The 13925-nt window shown below is 40.6% G+C and overlaps 1 protein-coding gene across 1 annotated transcript in view; it reads left to right on the forward strand.

Annotated features, from left to right (window-relative positions):
- LOC310916357 (vasoactive intestinal polypeptide receptor 1-like) overlaps nucleotides 1-13677 on the forward strand; it is a gene marked incomplete at both ends in the record, with an annotated part of 28937 nt that extends 15260 nt beyond the window's left edge. The window contains 9 exons of the mRNA XM_083873840.1: nucleotides 1546-1643; nucleotides 4108-4240; nucleotides 4658-4811; nucleotides 6455-6515; nucleotides 7368-7437; nucleotides 7977-8068; nucleotides 9205-9334; nucleotides 10170-10211; nucleotides 13489-13677. Of these exons, the coding sequence (XP_083729966.1) occupies nucleotides 1546-1643; nucleotides 4108-4240; nucleotides 4658-4811; nucleotides 6455-6515; nucleotides 7368-7437; nucleotides 7977-8068; nucleotides 9205-9334; nucleotides 10170-10211; nucleotides 13489-13677 (969 nt within the window). The remainder of the gene's footprint in view (nucleotides 1-1545; nucleotides 1644-4107; nucleotides 4241-4657; nucleotides 4812-6454; nucleotides 6516-7367; nucleotides 7438-7976; nucleotides 8069-9204; nucleotides 9335-10169; nucleotides 10212-13488) is intronic.
- Nucleotides 13678-13925: the final 248 nt, after the last annotated feature.

The raw sequence follows: 13925 nt of genomic DNA on the forward strand, positions 1-13925 counted from the left end.
AGCATAAATAAATGCTTAGAAAACTTAAATAACTGCTTAAAAGCCTTCTGGAAAGATGCTGGAAATTATCTTAATAGTTCAGAAGGGATGTAAGATGAATAAAAGGATGTGTTTTCTGGAGCACAGTTCTCCAGCCCCCATGGGGTTCTCCCACAGGACTGAACTCACTCTCCAGGTAGTTTTCTCCAAGCAATCCCTGGATTATGCTAAGCCAGACATAATTTCTGGCTGGTTTAGGCTAAAAATCAAGCAAGGAGCTGTATTTATATTTAAACAGGATAACAGATTTCTGCACAGAGTTGTTGTCTGTGCTCTGCCTGTGTTTAGTTTGTTACTCCAGTCAAATCTACAAGGTTTGACTACAAAAGGAAGATAAGATCAGCAATCTCTGCTGCACTGCACACACAGGGAATTGAGTAAAAATCCCAGTTGTGTCCTAAGTGAACCACTTTGTATTTTGTATGTACAGTGAGCACTTAAAGTGTCTTTTGTATTTAGTGTTGTTTCTAAATCTATCCTACAAAACCAGATAAAATCAATTGAAACACTTCATTATTCAATTAAATAACCTCTTTTCTAATTTTCATCTGTGTTTTGAAAAGACTGTATAAAAGATCAGGACTGTTTCAGAAACACCAGGATGATTCCTGTCATGTCAGGGTTGCAAGATCTCTTTATGGATCTATTTAAAATTGCTAATTTGTTGCCTCAACCTAGAATTGCAGCCTTTTGGATAAACAGATTTGGGATCAATTTGAGAACAAATTGTTCACTGGGTTTATAAGAAAGAAATTTGCCTGGGTTCAGAGAATTTAGTTTCTGGGGATTTTAAATAATTAGGTGATGTTGTGGTGAATCAGAATAAAAATTACATAATTAAATCCCAATAAACAAGCTTTATTTTTCTTAGGACATAGGATTAGGATTTCTTAGGATATGGGTCTTTTAATTAAAAACAAATGAATTATAAAGAATTTACAATGCTACAATATACAGCAAGGAATTGACTGTCTGTCCAGAGAATTAAGGACTGTGAGGTGATTTTCTTGGCTTTAACTTAGCTCCACAACATAATGTAACTCTTTATCAATGTTTCAGTTTCCTCACCAGCAAATTGAGAGTTTTATTTCTCTTTCAGCTATAGCTGTTTATGAAAATCAATATTTATTGAATCTGGCCCAGGTCTAAAGTAACAGATTCACAAATCTCCCACCAGAAGGTTTCAGTGCTCCAGAGTTTTTATGTACTGACATGAGACAAGGTGGTTGCATATCAAAGTTAATATTTTCCTGGTGAAGATCCTCAGAGGGGTCAGATGAGCCTGTGGGCTGTGAAACTTCTCTCCTGGGTAGGTGAAGTAGAACACAAAGGAAAAATTTGTTAGTGGTGGAGGGAAAATCCTGAAGAAGATCTTGAGCATAAAAAACCAGCACAGAGATTGTGGGGCTAAGCAGTGAGGGAAATGTGTCCCAGTGGAATGAGCACCCCGGGGTGCATCCAGCACAACCCCCTGCACTGGGCTGTGTCTCTTTTTTTTCCCCACAGAAATCCTATTATTCTGCATTTTGGCGTGTCTACACCGCCGGCTACGCAGCATCTGTGACTTCGCTCATTACAGCTCTAATTGTCTTTGCTGCCTTCAGGTAAATACAAATGGGCTTTTTCTCAGAATGCCTTAAAACAATTTCTATCAGACCCTCAGTGTTTTGTTTTGTGGGATTTTTTTATGGTTGTTTTCTCATCATTCTAAGGCATAACACCTTTGATGGTGATGAGTCTTTCTCTACTGGTGCTGTGGGTGTTTCCCTGCAGATGTGTCATGGTTTGAAAGCAAAATGAGTGAGAGGCTCCAAGTCAGAAATACAATTTAATAAGAAGGAAGGAAAAAAAGTAAAATAAAATAAAATATAAAATAAAGCAATAATACAAAAGACCACTGACAGAGTCAGAATACAACCTGAGCAGGGTGGTGGGAGCAGTCCAGATGAGGTGCTCTTCCTGAAGCAGTGATCCCACAGAAAGGTCTGGTAGCTTTGCTCCTCTGGGAATCCAGTGGGTCAGGGCTGCTTGTCCTGTCCCAAATCCCAGATTATATCCAGGTGGGAATGCTTGGCTCCTCCCCCTGGGTGGAGCATCTCCCAGTGGGATGATGAGTGGTGAACTGGGTCCTTGATGGCCCATTAAACAGAGATAACTCCTGGAGGGAGTTACCTGTGAGTCATGGGCAAGGCATTGATGGGCCATGAGCAGAAGAGCCCAAAGGAGGGGCCTGGGAAAACACTGCCCCACCTGGTTCCAACAGCTCATGAAGATGGTGATAGAATACATACTTGTGTACATCCTACACTGCAACCCAGGACAAGATGTTAAAACAATCAAACTGGGCAGTTGATCCAGTCTTACATGTGGACAGAGTGTAATGAGCCCTGTGAAGATGTATCAAATCTCAGGGTTGACCTGCAATTTCTGAGAGTGGCTTAATAACAGCGAGACAAGTTCTCTGGACCTGCTTTGTAAAAAAAAAGGTTTTAACAATGACAAAAATAACAAACAGTATCAAACAAAAGAAATATAAGTTGAAAACAGTGCAGAAAACACTCTTACACTGCTAAGGCAGTCCAAAAAAGCAATTGAGCAGTTCTGTGCAGTTTTTAAAATACTTGATAGTCCGGGTGGGCTTTTTGGTACCTTGCCCAATGAAATTGGCAACAGGCTTTGAGATATATTCCCAAAGCTCAACCAGTGCCCCTGTGCTGGAATTAGGCCAGTTATGGTAAGGGAAGAACAGAAAGCTCTGGGGCTTCTTTTTAAAAGTCAGGGATGAAACTGGAACCTCTTTTCATTATTTGGAAACACCTGCTCGGGTGTTGGAGTGTATTACTACAGGCAATCTCAATCTCCTTACTGACACCACACAGTAGAAATGCCCTAACTTTAGATAATTTTAAACATTTTTTGATCATTCCTATAGTGCATGGCAGGGCAGACTCTGTAGAAACAGTATCCCATGCCCCCAAACCAGAGTTTCCTAAATTGTCCACTCCCTCTGTGAAAGACCATTGATTCCATAACTGAGGGCTATAAAAGGAGATTTGATTACATTTAAATGCCTCATTTGACAATGTTGGTTATTAGGAAGTGGATCTGGGGTTTGGTTGAGGCAGAGCCCAGAGCAGCTTCCTAACTGGAGCAGGTTGGCAGCCTCAAAGGGACACAGAAGCATGAGGCTGATGTGCCCAAACCTTGAGGGAGATTTCTTCAGCTCAAGGTACAATATGCACAGGACTGTTTAAAGAAAGGGGATCATAGAAATGTTGGGCTGGAAAAGACATTTAAGATCAAACCCAATAGTTAATCCAGCACTGCCAAGTCCATCACTAACCCAGGAGCCCAGGCACCACAGCCATGTGTGTTTTAAATACCCACAGAGACGGGGACTCAACCACTTCCCTGGGCCAGTACTCAACAACCCTTTCTATAAAGAAATTTTCCCTTATATCCAGTGAAAACCTCCTCTGGCACAACTTGGGGCCTTTCCCTCTTGTTCTCTCCTTGTAACCTGGGGGAAGAGCCCAGTTCCATTGGGCTGCCCCTCCTGTCAGGGAGTTGTGCAGAGCCACAAGGTCCCCCTTGAGCCTCCTTTTCTCCAGGCTGAGCCCCTTTCCCAGCTCCCTCAGCTGATTGTCCTCAGATTAATTCAGTTTAGGTCAACTGCTCTGGCAGCCATCCCATAACATGTGACTGACACCAATCCCATCCTTTCTTTGACCCTAAAGGGGCTGAAAAGCCTGATGAAAGCTCGTTCAACAAAAAAAGTTATTAAAAATAATTAAGAGGTGTTATCATAATCCAACCCAGGAGTCCCACAAGTTACTCTCTGCTTCTGGCATCTCCTTTAAATGTGTGGCGATGCAAGGACAATTATTTTATTAGCTGAGAAAGGAAACAACTTCTCTGCTCCCTCCTGTCTTGCTGCCTCTCAAGTAGTGACAGATCATTTATAGCTTTGCAAGGTGTCTACAGCCTCGTGTGTTCCTGTTTGATTTCTGATGACACCATGAGAAACTTCTCTCACAGAACAACTTTTATTTTCTCTTTCCATGCCAGAAAATTCCACTGCACTCGGAATTACATCCACATGCACCTGTTTGTCTCCTTTATCTTGAGGGCAGTCGCTGTTTTCACCAAAGATGCTGTTCTGTTTGCAGATGAAACCATGGACCACTGCCTCATGTCAACGGTACTGAACTTCTCCTCTCTCTTACCCCTGGCTGGACATTTAATTCTTTACCTGGAGGCAACAGGGAGATCTTTTAATCCTATTTCTCCTATTGCCAAAAGTGAAATCTTTAAACAAATGATATTACACAAACCCAAAGATCAAGTTGCACTAAGCTTTGATATTTAGGTCTGTTGGCTCTAATGAAACTCTAACAAATTTTACCTGTAAAGAATTTAATCAGTGATAAAAACCCCCACAATATTCTCCTTTCAAAAATCTAAAATAAAGTCAATTTAATTTACAAAACCCCAAACCAACAAAAATTTTGTTACTTCTTCATTCTCGTGCTGCAACATTGAATTTTTTCTAAATTTCTATAGAAACCAGCTATAACAAGAGTAGACCTAAAAGGTTTTTCTTCCTCTGCACTTCCAGGTTGCCTGTAAGGCTGCTGTGGCCTTCTTCCAATTCAGCATTTTAGCCAATTTCTTCTGGCTTCTCATCGAAGGGATCTACCTGCAAACCCTGCTGCTGCTGACCTTTGTTTCCAACAAGAAATTTGTCTGGTGGTTCATTTTTACTGGCTGGGGTTAGTACTCCTTTCCTCTTCATGACTTTCAGTATTTCTGGTTGTTTGCAGAAGTGGAGAAAATCTGTGTTTTGAGGTGACACTTTTTAAGAGAAATTGCTCATTCATCCAGTGCTGTTACATCAAAGCCACATCATTGTATTGCCTTTTATATCTCAGTTATTTACACCTTGGTGTTGAATAATCCAGGCCTCAAGAGGATGAGTGATATGGCTGGATAATATCCTGGAAATATGTTGTTTCTCCACTGACTAAAAAAGTTTGGGTGACTAAGTTGCCTTTTGTTTTTTGCAAGCAGAATTTGACAGGTTAATCTTAAATCATGTGAGTCCAGGCCTAGGAACCAAAACATTCTGTTTTTCTTTTATTTTCAGAGGTCTCCTGACTTTAAGGAATCTTTTGAGGTTATACAGCAATGGAAGTTATCTCTGATATTCAGAATAGGAATGTGAAATAAATAGGATTTGTTTCACTGCTCAGAATTGTTGATTGTGACTCTCAGATATTGTCATGCCTCACCTTGGCTGCTCTAAAATACAAGCAACCAAACTGAGTAATTACAATGACATTTTTTGACTTAGAAGTGAAATCCAAATTATCCTGAATAAATATTAATTTATCTTTCATCTTCAGATTTTCTAGATTTTATTTAATGCAATTAATTTTTTGTTGGAGCTATTCCAAATAGGACTGTCTGGAAGTAGACTCTTAGCCCTTGATTAATCATGGCCAACTGGAGATAAGAAAGCAAACAACTCAATTAATAATGTGGTAATCATCATCTCCTTCTGCAATCAAGGGAAAGTGAGAGATACCTCAGGAGTAACTCACATCTTAGGTGATGTGGAGGGAAATATTTCTTTTTGTTAATTAAAAAGCCAACTTGAACTTAACAGGGTCCCAGATTAAAGGACTTGACCAAAGGGCTAAAATTTGGAAGGACAAGTCCTGGACCCTTCCTACAGATCTCAAATGATACTTAGAACGAAATTACCTTTATTTCTATAGAATAATCAGTGAAAATGTCACCTGCTTCATATAAGAGTCCCTGTTTGTGGCAGCTTTGATAATCACTCGGTCTTTGGAAATTGAATTCCGCAGGAGGAGAGAAAAAGCAATTTCTGCTTTATAGGCTTTAAAAAAACCCAGTCAAAAATGTAGGATAAAAGGATAAGCAGTGATAAAGTGAGGCCATGGAATTCTTATCAGCTGATTGGTCTGGGGTGAGTAATAGAGTCTTTAGGACAGAAATATGAAAACTTCCAGCTGCTGTACAAAGGGTGTTTGTTGGCCACAATTCACAAGACAAAAAACCCCCAGATAAATAAATGATTCCTCCATCTTTACAAGTGTTTGTAATTCCTATCCAAATCTTCAAGTAATTCTTTACATTTATTTCTGAAAATGTAGTTTCACACCATCCCCTCTTCTCCTTTGCCGTGATTTCCTTCTCCTGCCCTTTCATTCCTTTCCTTTTTCCTTTCCCTGGGTTGAAAACTAAATTCTTTCATAAAGTTATTTAAAATTTTCTGACCCATAACTTGACCTTTAACCCAACCTGGTGCCCTGTGAACCTGTTGGAATAAGGATTCCACGGGACATGGAATTCAAACCAGTTGTTGTGTCCCTGTTGATTTGCTCAGGAGCTCCCACTGCTGTGATGTTTGCTTGGGTCCTCACACGAATCCATCAACAGAACACTGGGTGAGTCAGAGCTGGGATAAGGAGCATGAGGACATCGTAATTTTTCTGGTGTTCTGTTTTTCTGGTGGGGAAGAAAAAAAGATGTGTACAGAAAAAGGTAAGGGGGAAAAGCTCCCATGATTCAAAGTTTTATCTCTGATTTTTGCAGCTTGTACATAAGTAAGTGAGAAAATACTTTAAATCTTGTGGGCTTTATGTCCATACATGGGATAACAAAACCTGTAAATATCATATCAACTATTGACATTTCATTTAAGTTCCCTAATGCCCAGACTTTGAAATAATTGCATTTCAAGAAAGTTGCTGCTTCTGTATTAAGTCAACCCTAAATAACTAACCCTAATCTCTTCAAATAAGAACTTCCCAAACAACCAACGTTGTCTTAGGTAGTTTCTTCTTTTGTTTCCATTCAATTATTTTATTTTGTTTTATCTTTATCTGTATCTTTAAACACGATCTCCAGACAGAAAGTTTGTATTGTTTACTGTGAGCTATACTGGAGGCTTTCAGATCATTTCACATCAACTGGAAATACACTATTTTATACCTAATTGCTCAGAACTCAGGAGAGCTGAATAAGAAGTTGAGTTGAAAGTGATAAGAGCACGAAAGAAGCCTGAAAATACAAATGTGGGGTCTTTTAACTTTTTTTTTTTTTTTTTTGGTTCTTCAATCTGTGATTCTTGCTGATTAAATTTTCTTTAGATTAGACTACACGGAAACCAGGGACATTTAGACAGTGATTTAGAACTTAGTGTCCAGCCCTTTCCTTTCCTGTGGCAGAAGTGGTTTTGTGTGTGATGGGAAGCTCCCATGGGACAGATAAAAACCTGGTTTTGTTTGTTGTTTCAGATGTTGGGATGATGATGAAAATGGAGTGGTGTTATGGATTATCAAAGGCCCCATCCTGCTGACTGTATTAGTAAGGGTTTTCATTCTCCCTCGAGTTTCTCCATATAGATAATTTCATCTAGTGTGGTTTTAAAATGAGTTCTTATGATTGTAACTTAAGGTAAAAAAAATCTCCCTTATCCATGAATTTATACCACCTGAATTTAGGGAGGGAGCAATCTCCTTTTCAGGTCTGTATCTGGTATAATCCTGGTCATAAACAATGACAAGTACAGGGGGGACTTTTTTAGACCATTTAAAATCTAAATTTAAAATCTAAGTCTTAAGTTCTGACCAGAAGTACAAGGCATTAATATCAGACTTAGAATTATATTAGGATGTGCAGGTCTACAATAATTCAACATAACTTTAATCATATTTTATGTACAGCTATATATTGCTGGGAAAGATAATTATTATTTCTAAAGCTATTGAACTAAGCTGAGAACAGATAAGCTTTGGTTTATAGCAGTGCAATTCCTAGAAGTGGGGATTTTTAGTTATTTGTACCAGTTGAAGGCATGTCCTGATTTGCAGTAAATTTTTCTGATTTTTGTCTTGTCTTTACAGATTAACTTTATTATATTCATTAATGTGATCAGGATTCTTGTCCATAAATTGAAATCCCAGGAGGGAGGAGGGAGCCATTCAAGCCACTTTGTGTAAGTATTTCTGGGTCCCTTAGGACCGACCTGTTCTAACTGCTGTAAGAAAAATTTTATGGGTAGGAGAACAGAATGTTCTACTCCTCCTCTAATAGAAAGAGAAGAAATGACAACGTGAACTTTCTTTTTCTTCCCAAATCTCACATCTTGCTTCTCTTCAGGGGAAGAAGTGTGGGATAGATGTGTTGCGGACAAAGAGCAAAGCGAAATATAAAGTATGAAACTTCAAAAGCTTGAAAGTGTCAACACTAAATGTCAGGTGATGAATCCAGCTCACTCCCAGCCCTTTCCACACAAATGGCCACAGAAAGAATGATGCAGATAATTTCCTTTAAATTCTTTGCAGTAACAGAAAACAATCTGTACCCAAACCTGTGGGTGTGCACTTCTCATAGTGGAGTCTACACCACAACAGTAGCAGGGGTTTGCATTTTAGGAAAAGATTTGGGTTTCCTTCATTGTTTCACTTATAAGCTAAAAACCAGAGAGTTCAATACGTCATTTTGGCCATGTTCCAGCACAAAGACACCTGCTGGATCCTTGAAGCTGCACCTCAAAACCTTATTACTATTTCTATTGGGCAGGAGGCCAAGAATCCTGCCTTAGTTGGAATAAAATTTAAAAAATGCAGAAAGGTTTTCAGTACATTTTTAGGGTGTTGTAGTAGGTGCAAAGGTTTGCCTTGCACCTGGCAGGGCTATTTTTTTTTTTTTTTCTGTTCTGTATGGTTTGTTATTTTCATCTTAATTAAAACGTTTTTGCTTTTCAAACACCTCCAATAATAATAATAATAGTAATAATAATAATAATAATAATAATAGTAATAATTCTATCTTGCTAATATTTTAAGCCATTCTGGGGCTTAAAACCACCTCAAACCTCACCACAAGTGATGCACCTGTGAGGGGATCAAAACACTCTGGCCCATCATAAATGCATCACAAACCTAGTCCTGCTTGTTTACAAAACCCCTTCGCAGTCACTGGAGATCCCACCATTGTCCATAACTCCTCTGGATGCAATTGCCTCCATTCGGTGCTGTCCTCTGAATTTAAAAACGTTCCAACATGTAATTTCTGTCACTCATTCCCTGTTTCTAACAGTGCACTGTTCTTTAATTCTTGCTTTTCCAGGCGCCTTGCAAAATCCACGTTACTTTTGATCCCTCTCTTTGGGGTGCACTACATTGTATTTGCATTTTTCCCTGAGAGCACTGGTCTGGAGGCTCGGCTTTATATCGAGCTGGGCTTGGGCTCCTTTCAGGTAAGATGGACAAAATGTCCAGCAGGTTGAGGTGTTTGGTGTGTAACAGCCCTCTTCAGGCTGGTTATTAGAGCAGGATTTATTAATGCATCCAAATTCAACTCACTCACCTCATCTCACTCCTTCGCGAGCTCTTCCGTTGCTTGTTCTTTTATTATCTGAAATCTCTGAGTCAGACTTCATGTGAATAATCACCAGGAGTAAATACAACAGCTACTTTTATTGAATAACAATGGCAGAACGCCATGAAGACCAGCCTGTGGGTAAAGGTGAACTGATTGAAAATGATTTCACGTGTAATAACAATAAGAGGGGTGGTAAATAAGGGGACATAACCACCTGCTCTGCCCTTACCCTTTAGGAGTAGTGAACCATGTTAACATCTCTTTGTTTATTTTGCTGTTCCACTGCTCAGAACAGTAGTTTGGGTTTGAGAGGGACAGGGCCTTGTACTGAATAGCTGAGGTGTTCTCCCTTCCCCTTTTCCCTGTACCCCACCATGATCTGTCCCCATTGATCCATGCTGTAAATGATTTGTCTTCCATGCTTCCCTTATCTGAGAGAGAATTTGTTTGCAGGATACAGTAAACAGCAATTTAATCCTTGCTGTCTCTGTACAAGATAATAATAAACATAAAATGTCACCAGTCCATTGAGGAATCTAATTCTATAATGAAAACTCAATAAATACTGTCACGTTGCCTGAATTCCAATAGAAAACTAGGAAATAAGTGTTTTTTCTTGTCTTGCACAAACTGTGGATGAAACCTGATGTCTGACATTGGTTCTAGATTTTAAATCTGTATTTTTTCTCTCCCGACCCTCCCTGTCCTAGGGTTTTGTTGTTGCTCTCCTATATTGCTTCTCAAATGCAGAGGTGAGTAGCAAGTCCATGAGATTATCAAAACCTTTAAAACTCACAGTTTCCTCTCGTTTTTTAATTTCTTTCCCTATTTTCAGAACAGATCTGTCTTTGATCTGCTCCTGAAACTATGACATCCCCATATCTTTTCTGTCCCTTGGGAGCTTTGTTGACTCTATTTGTATTCACACACTTCTGACAGAAGGACACAATGTAAACTTTGAAGCAATGACCCTTTAAAAATGCTTGATGACTTTCCTGTCAGGGGACTCTTCTCCTGATTTATGTTGGATAGCTCTCATGATCATGGCTCAGTGGAAAGCTTGTACAGGTCTTCACTTTCTCTGGGTTTATTTTCTCCTGGTGACTTTCTTCATTTCCCCCTTCCTTTTCTTTTCCCCTTTCCCCTTTCTTTTTTCCTTTCTCCTTTCCTCTTTCTTTTTTCCTTTTTCTCTTTACTTTTTTCCTTTCCCCTTTCCCTTTCCTCTTTCTCCTTTTCTATTTTCCCTTTCCATTTTCCCTTTCCCCTTTCTGCTTAGTCAATCAGGACTTTTGTCCAAACACTTTCTTTCCTGGTTTTATGCCATTGGTAGAATTTGGGTAAACTCCATGCAGTAGAATGTAGTGAGCCTGTCATTTAAAAACCTCACTAAACTTGCTGGCACTTTCCCCCAAAGGGGCAGAACAAATCAAAACTGATGAGAAAATGTAAAACCACATCTCATCCTCAGAAAGGTGAGTAGGTTGGTTGAGAACAACACACTAGTGGGGCCTCAGTCTCTGCAGTGGCCTAAACCTGGACAATTCTCATAGAACATGGAATTATTGATGTTGGAAAAGCCCTCCAAGACTGTCAAGTCCAAGCTGTGTCCAGTGCCCACCTTGTCCCCAGCCCAGAGCACTGAGCGCCACCTCCAGCCCTTCCTGGGATACCTCCAGGCATGGACACTCCAAACCTCCCTGGGCAGCCCCTGCCAAGGCCTGAGCACCCTTTCCATGGGGAAATTCCTCCTGGTGTCCAAGCTGAGCCTCCCCTGGAACAGCTTGAGGCCTTTCCCTCTCTCCTCTTGTCTTTGTTCCCTGGGAGAAGAGGCCAACTCCCACCTACAACCTCCTGTCAGGGAGTTGTGGAGATCAAGAAGGTCACCCCTGAGCCTCCTTTTCTCCAGGCTGAGCCCCTTTCCCAGCTCTCTCAGCCTCTTCTCACAGGATTTACTCTCCAATCCCTTCACCAGCTCCATTACCCTTCACTTCTTTGTCCCTTGGTAGCTTTGTTGACTTTACTTGTATTCACACGGTTCTGACAGAAGGACACAAAATAAACTTTGAAGCAATGACCCTTTAAAGATGGTCCTCTTCACTGGGCACACTCCAGGACCTCCCAGAAATGGCTAAATGAAGGTGCGAGGTGCAAATAACCCTATCCAAGTGTTGGGAAAGATGGGACAGGAAGGGCTCATGGATATGATTGTCTGGTAAGAAATACTGTAGATGTAAAACCTGTGAGTGAAATAGAAATGAAGGCTGAGCTTTGAGATGTGATCATGGCAGGCAGGAAGACGGTGATTAGTTGGAGTCAGGTTGAAGGACAGAAAACAAAAGGACCCAAGAATGTAGCCCCTCTCCACCCTGCCAAGGCATCAGGGAAAAAGTAGATAAGAAAAGTAATCTTTAGAGTTTAGAATATAGGATGATATGGTGATATAGCAGTTCTCATAGGCTGCATGCAAAGTTTGTAGGGTTTGTATCTCGCGCCGGTTGGTCACTGTAAATTAGAATATTCAACACAAAAAGAGATATAATGTATTGTAATAAGGTGCTCACTCTCTTCTACCTCTCTTACCGCTCTGACCTCTGCACTCTTCTTACCTCTCTTACCCCTGTTAGCTTTTTATCCTCCCTTACCTCACACCCTCTCTCTCCCTCTCTCTTTGGGGCTTTCCTTCAGCCCAGGCTGGTGGCTGAAGGCAAAGCCCTTTTTACCCTTGACCCTTGTAATAAAACCATGTGTTTCTAGAATATCTCAGGTCTGCAGAGTTCCTTCTCCTTGCCATCCATGGGTACTCCTACATCCAAGGATGAGTAATTCCTAAAATAGGTTCGTTACCTAGGAGAACCATTTATAATGTCCATTCTGAGAGAGTCCCTTGATGCTGTTTTACACCACAACGACACAGACTCTGACCTCAAAAGGCTGAAAATGACTCCTTTATTTTTGGGATGTGTCTCCCTTTTATATTATTCTACACAGACCAATTCCATTGGTGACACAAAGACAAACCTCTTCACTCACATTGGTCATACCAGAGGGACAGCAAGAAGTCCCTCCTAGGGAAAGAATGTAAACAAAGTTTACAATTACCAAAACACGTCTCCTGTTTACAGAAAATACCTTGGGAAAGGAATTTCAGAAAACCAAAACATCTCAGGCACGAACCAGGGCTACAGTCTCTTCAAGACTTAGCTGTGAATACAGAAAGCTCTCCTTCCAACTTGCCTTCTGCATCACAGACTCCTTGCCAGCAGCCTTTTAATTGCTTCAACAGCCTTTTAATAGCTTGCATATTGCACCTCACAACACAGAAATGCAGTAGGTGTTGAAAACGGGTCAGGCAGAGCCTGATCTCTGCCCCAGGATGAAGCTGGGTTGGCTTTTGTCCATGTTTCTTAGGGATAACTGCTCCTGCAGCAGCTTGGCCACTCATTACCATTTGGCAGTGCATCTGTTGTGGTTCCCTGCAATCCTAAAATCTAATTATTATTTTCTCTGTGTGTGTATGTGTGTGTTTCTGCAATTTTGAGTGTCTGTGACAATGTGAGAGACTGTGCTGCTGCCAGGCAAGGTGTTATGAGTATGGATGAAACTGAGGAGTAGTGGAGGGCCTTGAGTTTGCTGGGATAGAGCTGGAATACTGGATAATGGATAGTGGAGGAAACCTCTCTTTTATTTATTCCATTCTTGGAAGATCCAGAGACCCATCCATGAAGTTAATTTCTCAGGGGCTGTCTGTGTCTCTGTGTGGTTAACAGGAAAAATTAAAGCAGAATAGGAGCCACCAAAATGATAAATATTGCCAGTGACTTGCTCTGATGTCCAAATGTACTTCTACATGTCACCCTCTGAATTTTTGAAATTAAATCTGTTAATTTAATAAAGAGTTGAAGTTCTAAAAAATGTGTTAAAGCTTAATCCTAACTTACATGTCCTAAGTCCTCAGGGAGAGTTTTTGGCATATTTTACCTCCAGTGTTCATTAAGTCCTAATTTCCTCTTTGTTTGTAACTTCCTGCAGGTTCAAACTGAGCTGAAGAAACAACTGTGCAAGTGGCAGCACCAGGAATACCTGACCTTCACCCACAAACACGGGGCTTTGTCCAGAGAAACCAGCCCAGTCAACTACGTCACTCAGTTATCCCTGCTGGACAAAATCAGCCCCAAAAGGAGAACCTCTGTGCTCCAGGATGGTGTCACCACTGTCTGAGGGTGACACTGCAATGTCCCACCCAAGCTGGATCCTTTGTGGCTTCCCACAGTGTCAGGACCCTCCTGTAAATTCCTTGTCCTGAACCAGTTGCTTTTCTCACCTGGTGCAGATCTGCATCACAACCCTGGTTCTCTCTCTCCTGAAGCATTAAACAAACTTGTTTTGTTGTGAAAAGCCAAATTTTAAGCTAGAGTGAATCAACAAGTTAGCAAACAACAACAAAAAAGCCTTACATGAACTCCTCC

This window comes from Zosterops lateralis, assembly GCF_965231275.1.
Source record: "Zosterops lateralis genome assembly, chromosome: 1".
NCBI classification, from domain to species: domain Eukaryota; kingdom Metazoa; phylum Chordata; class Aves; order Passeriformes; family Zosteropidae; genus Zosterops; species Zosterops lateralis.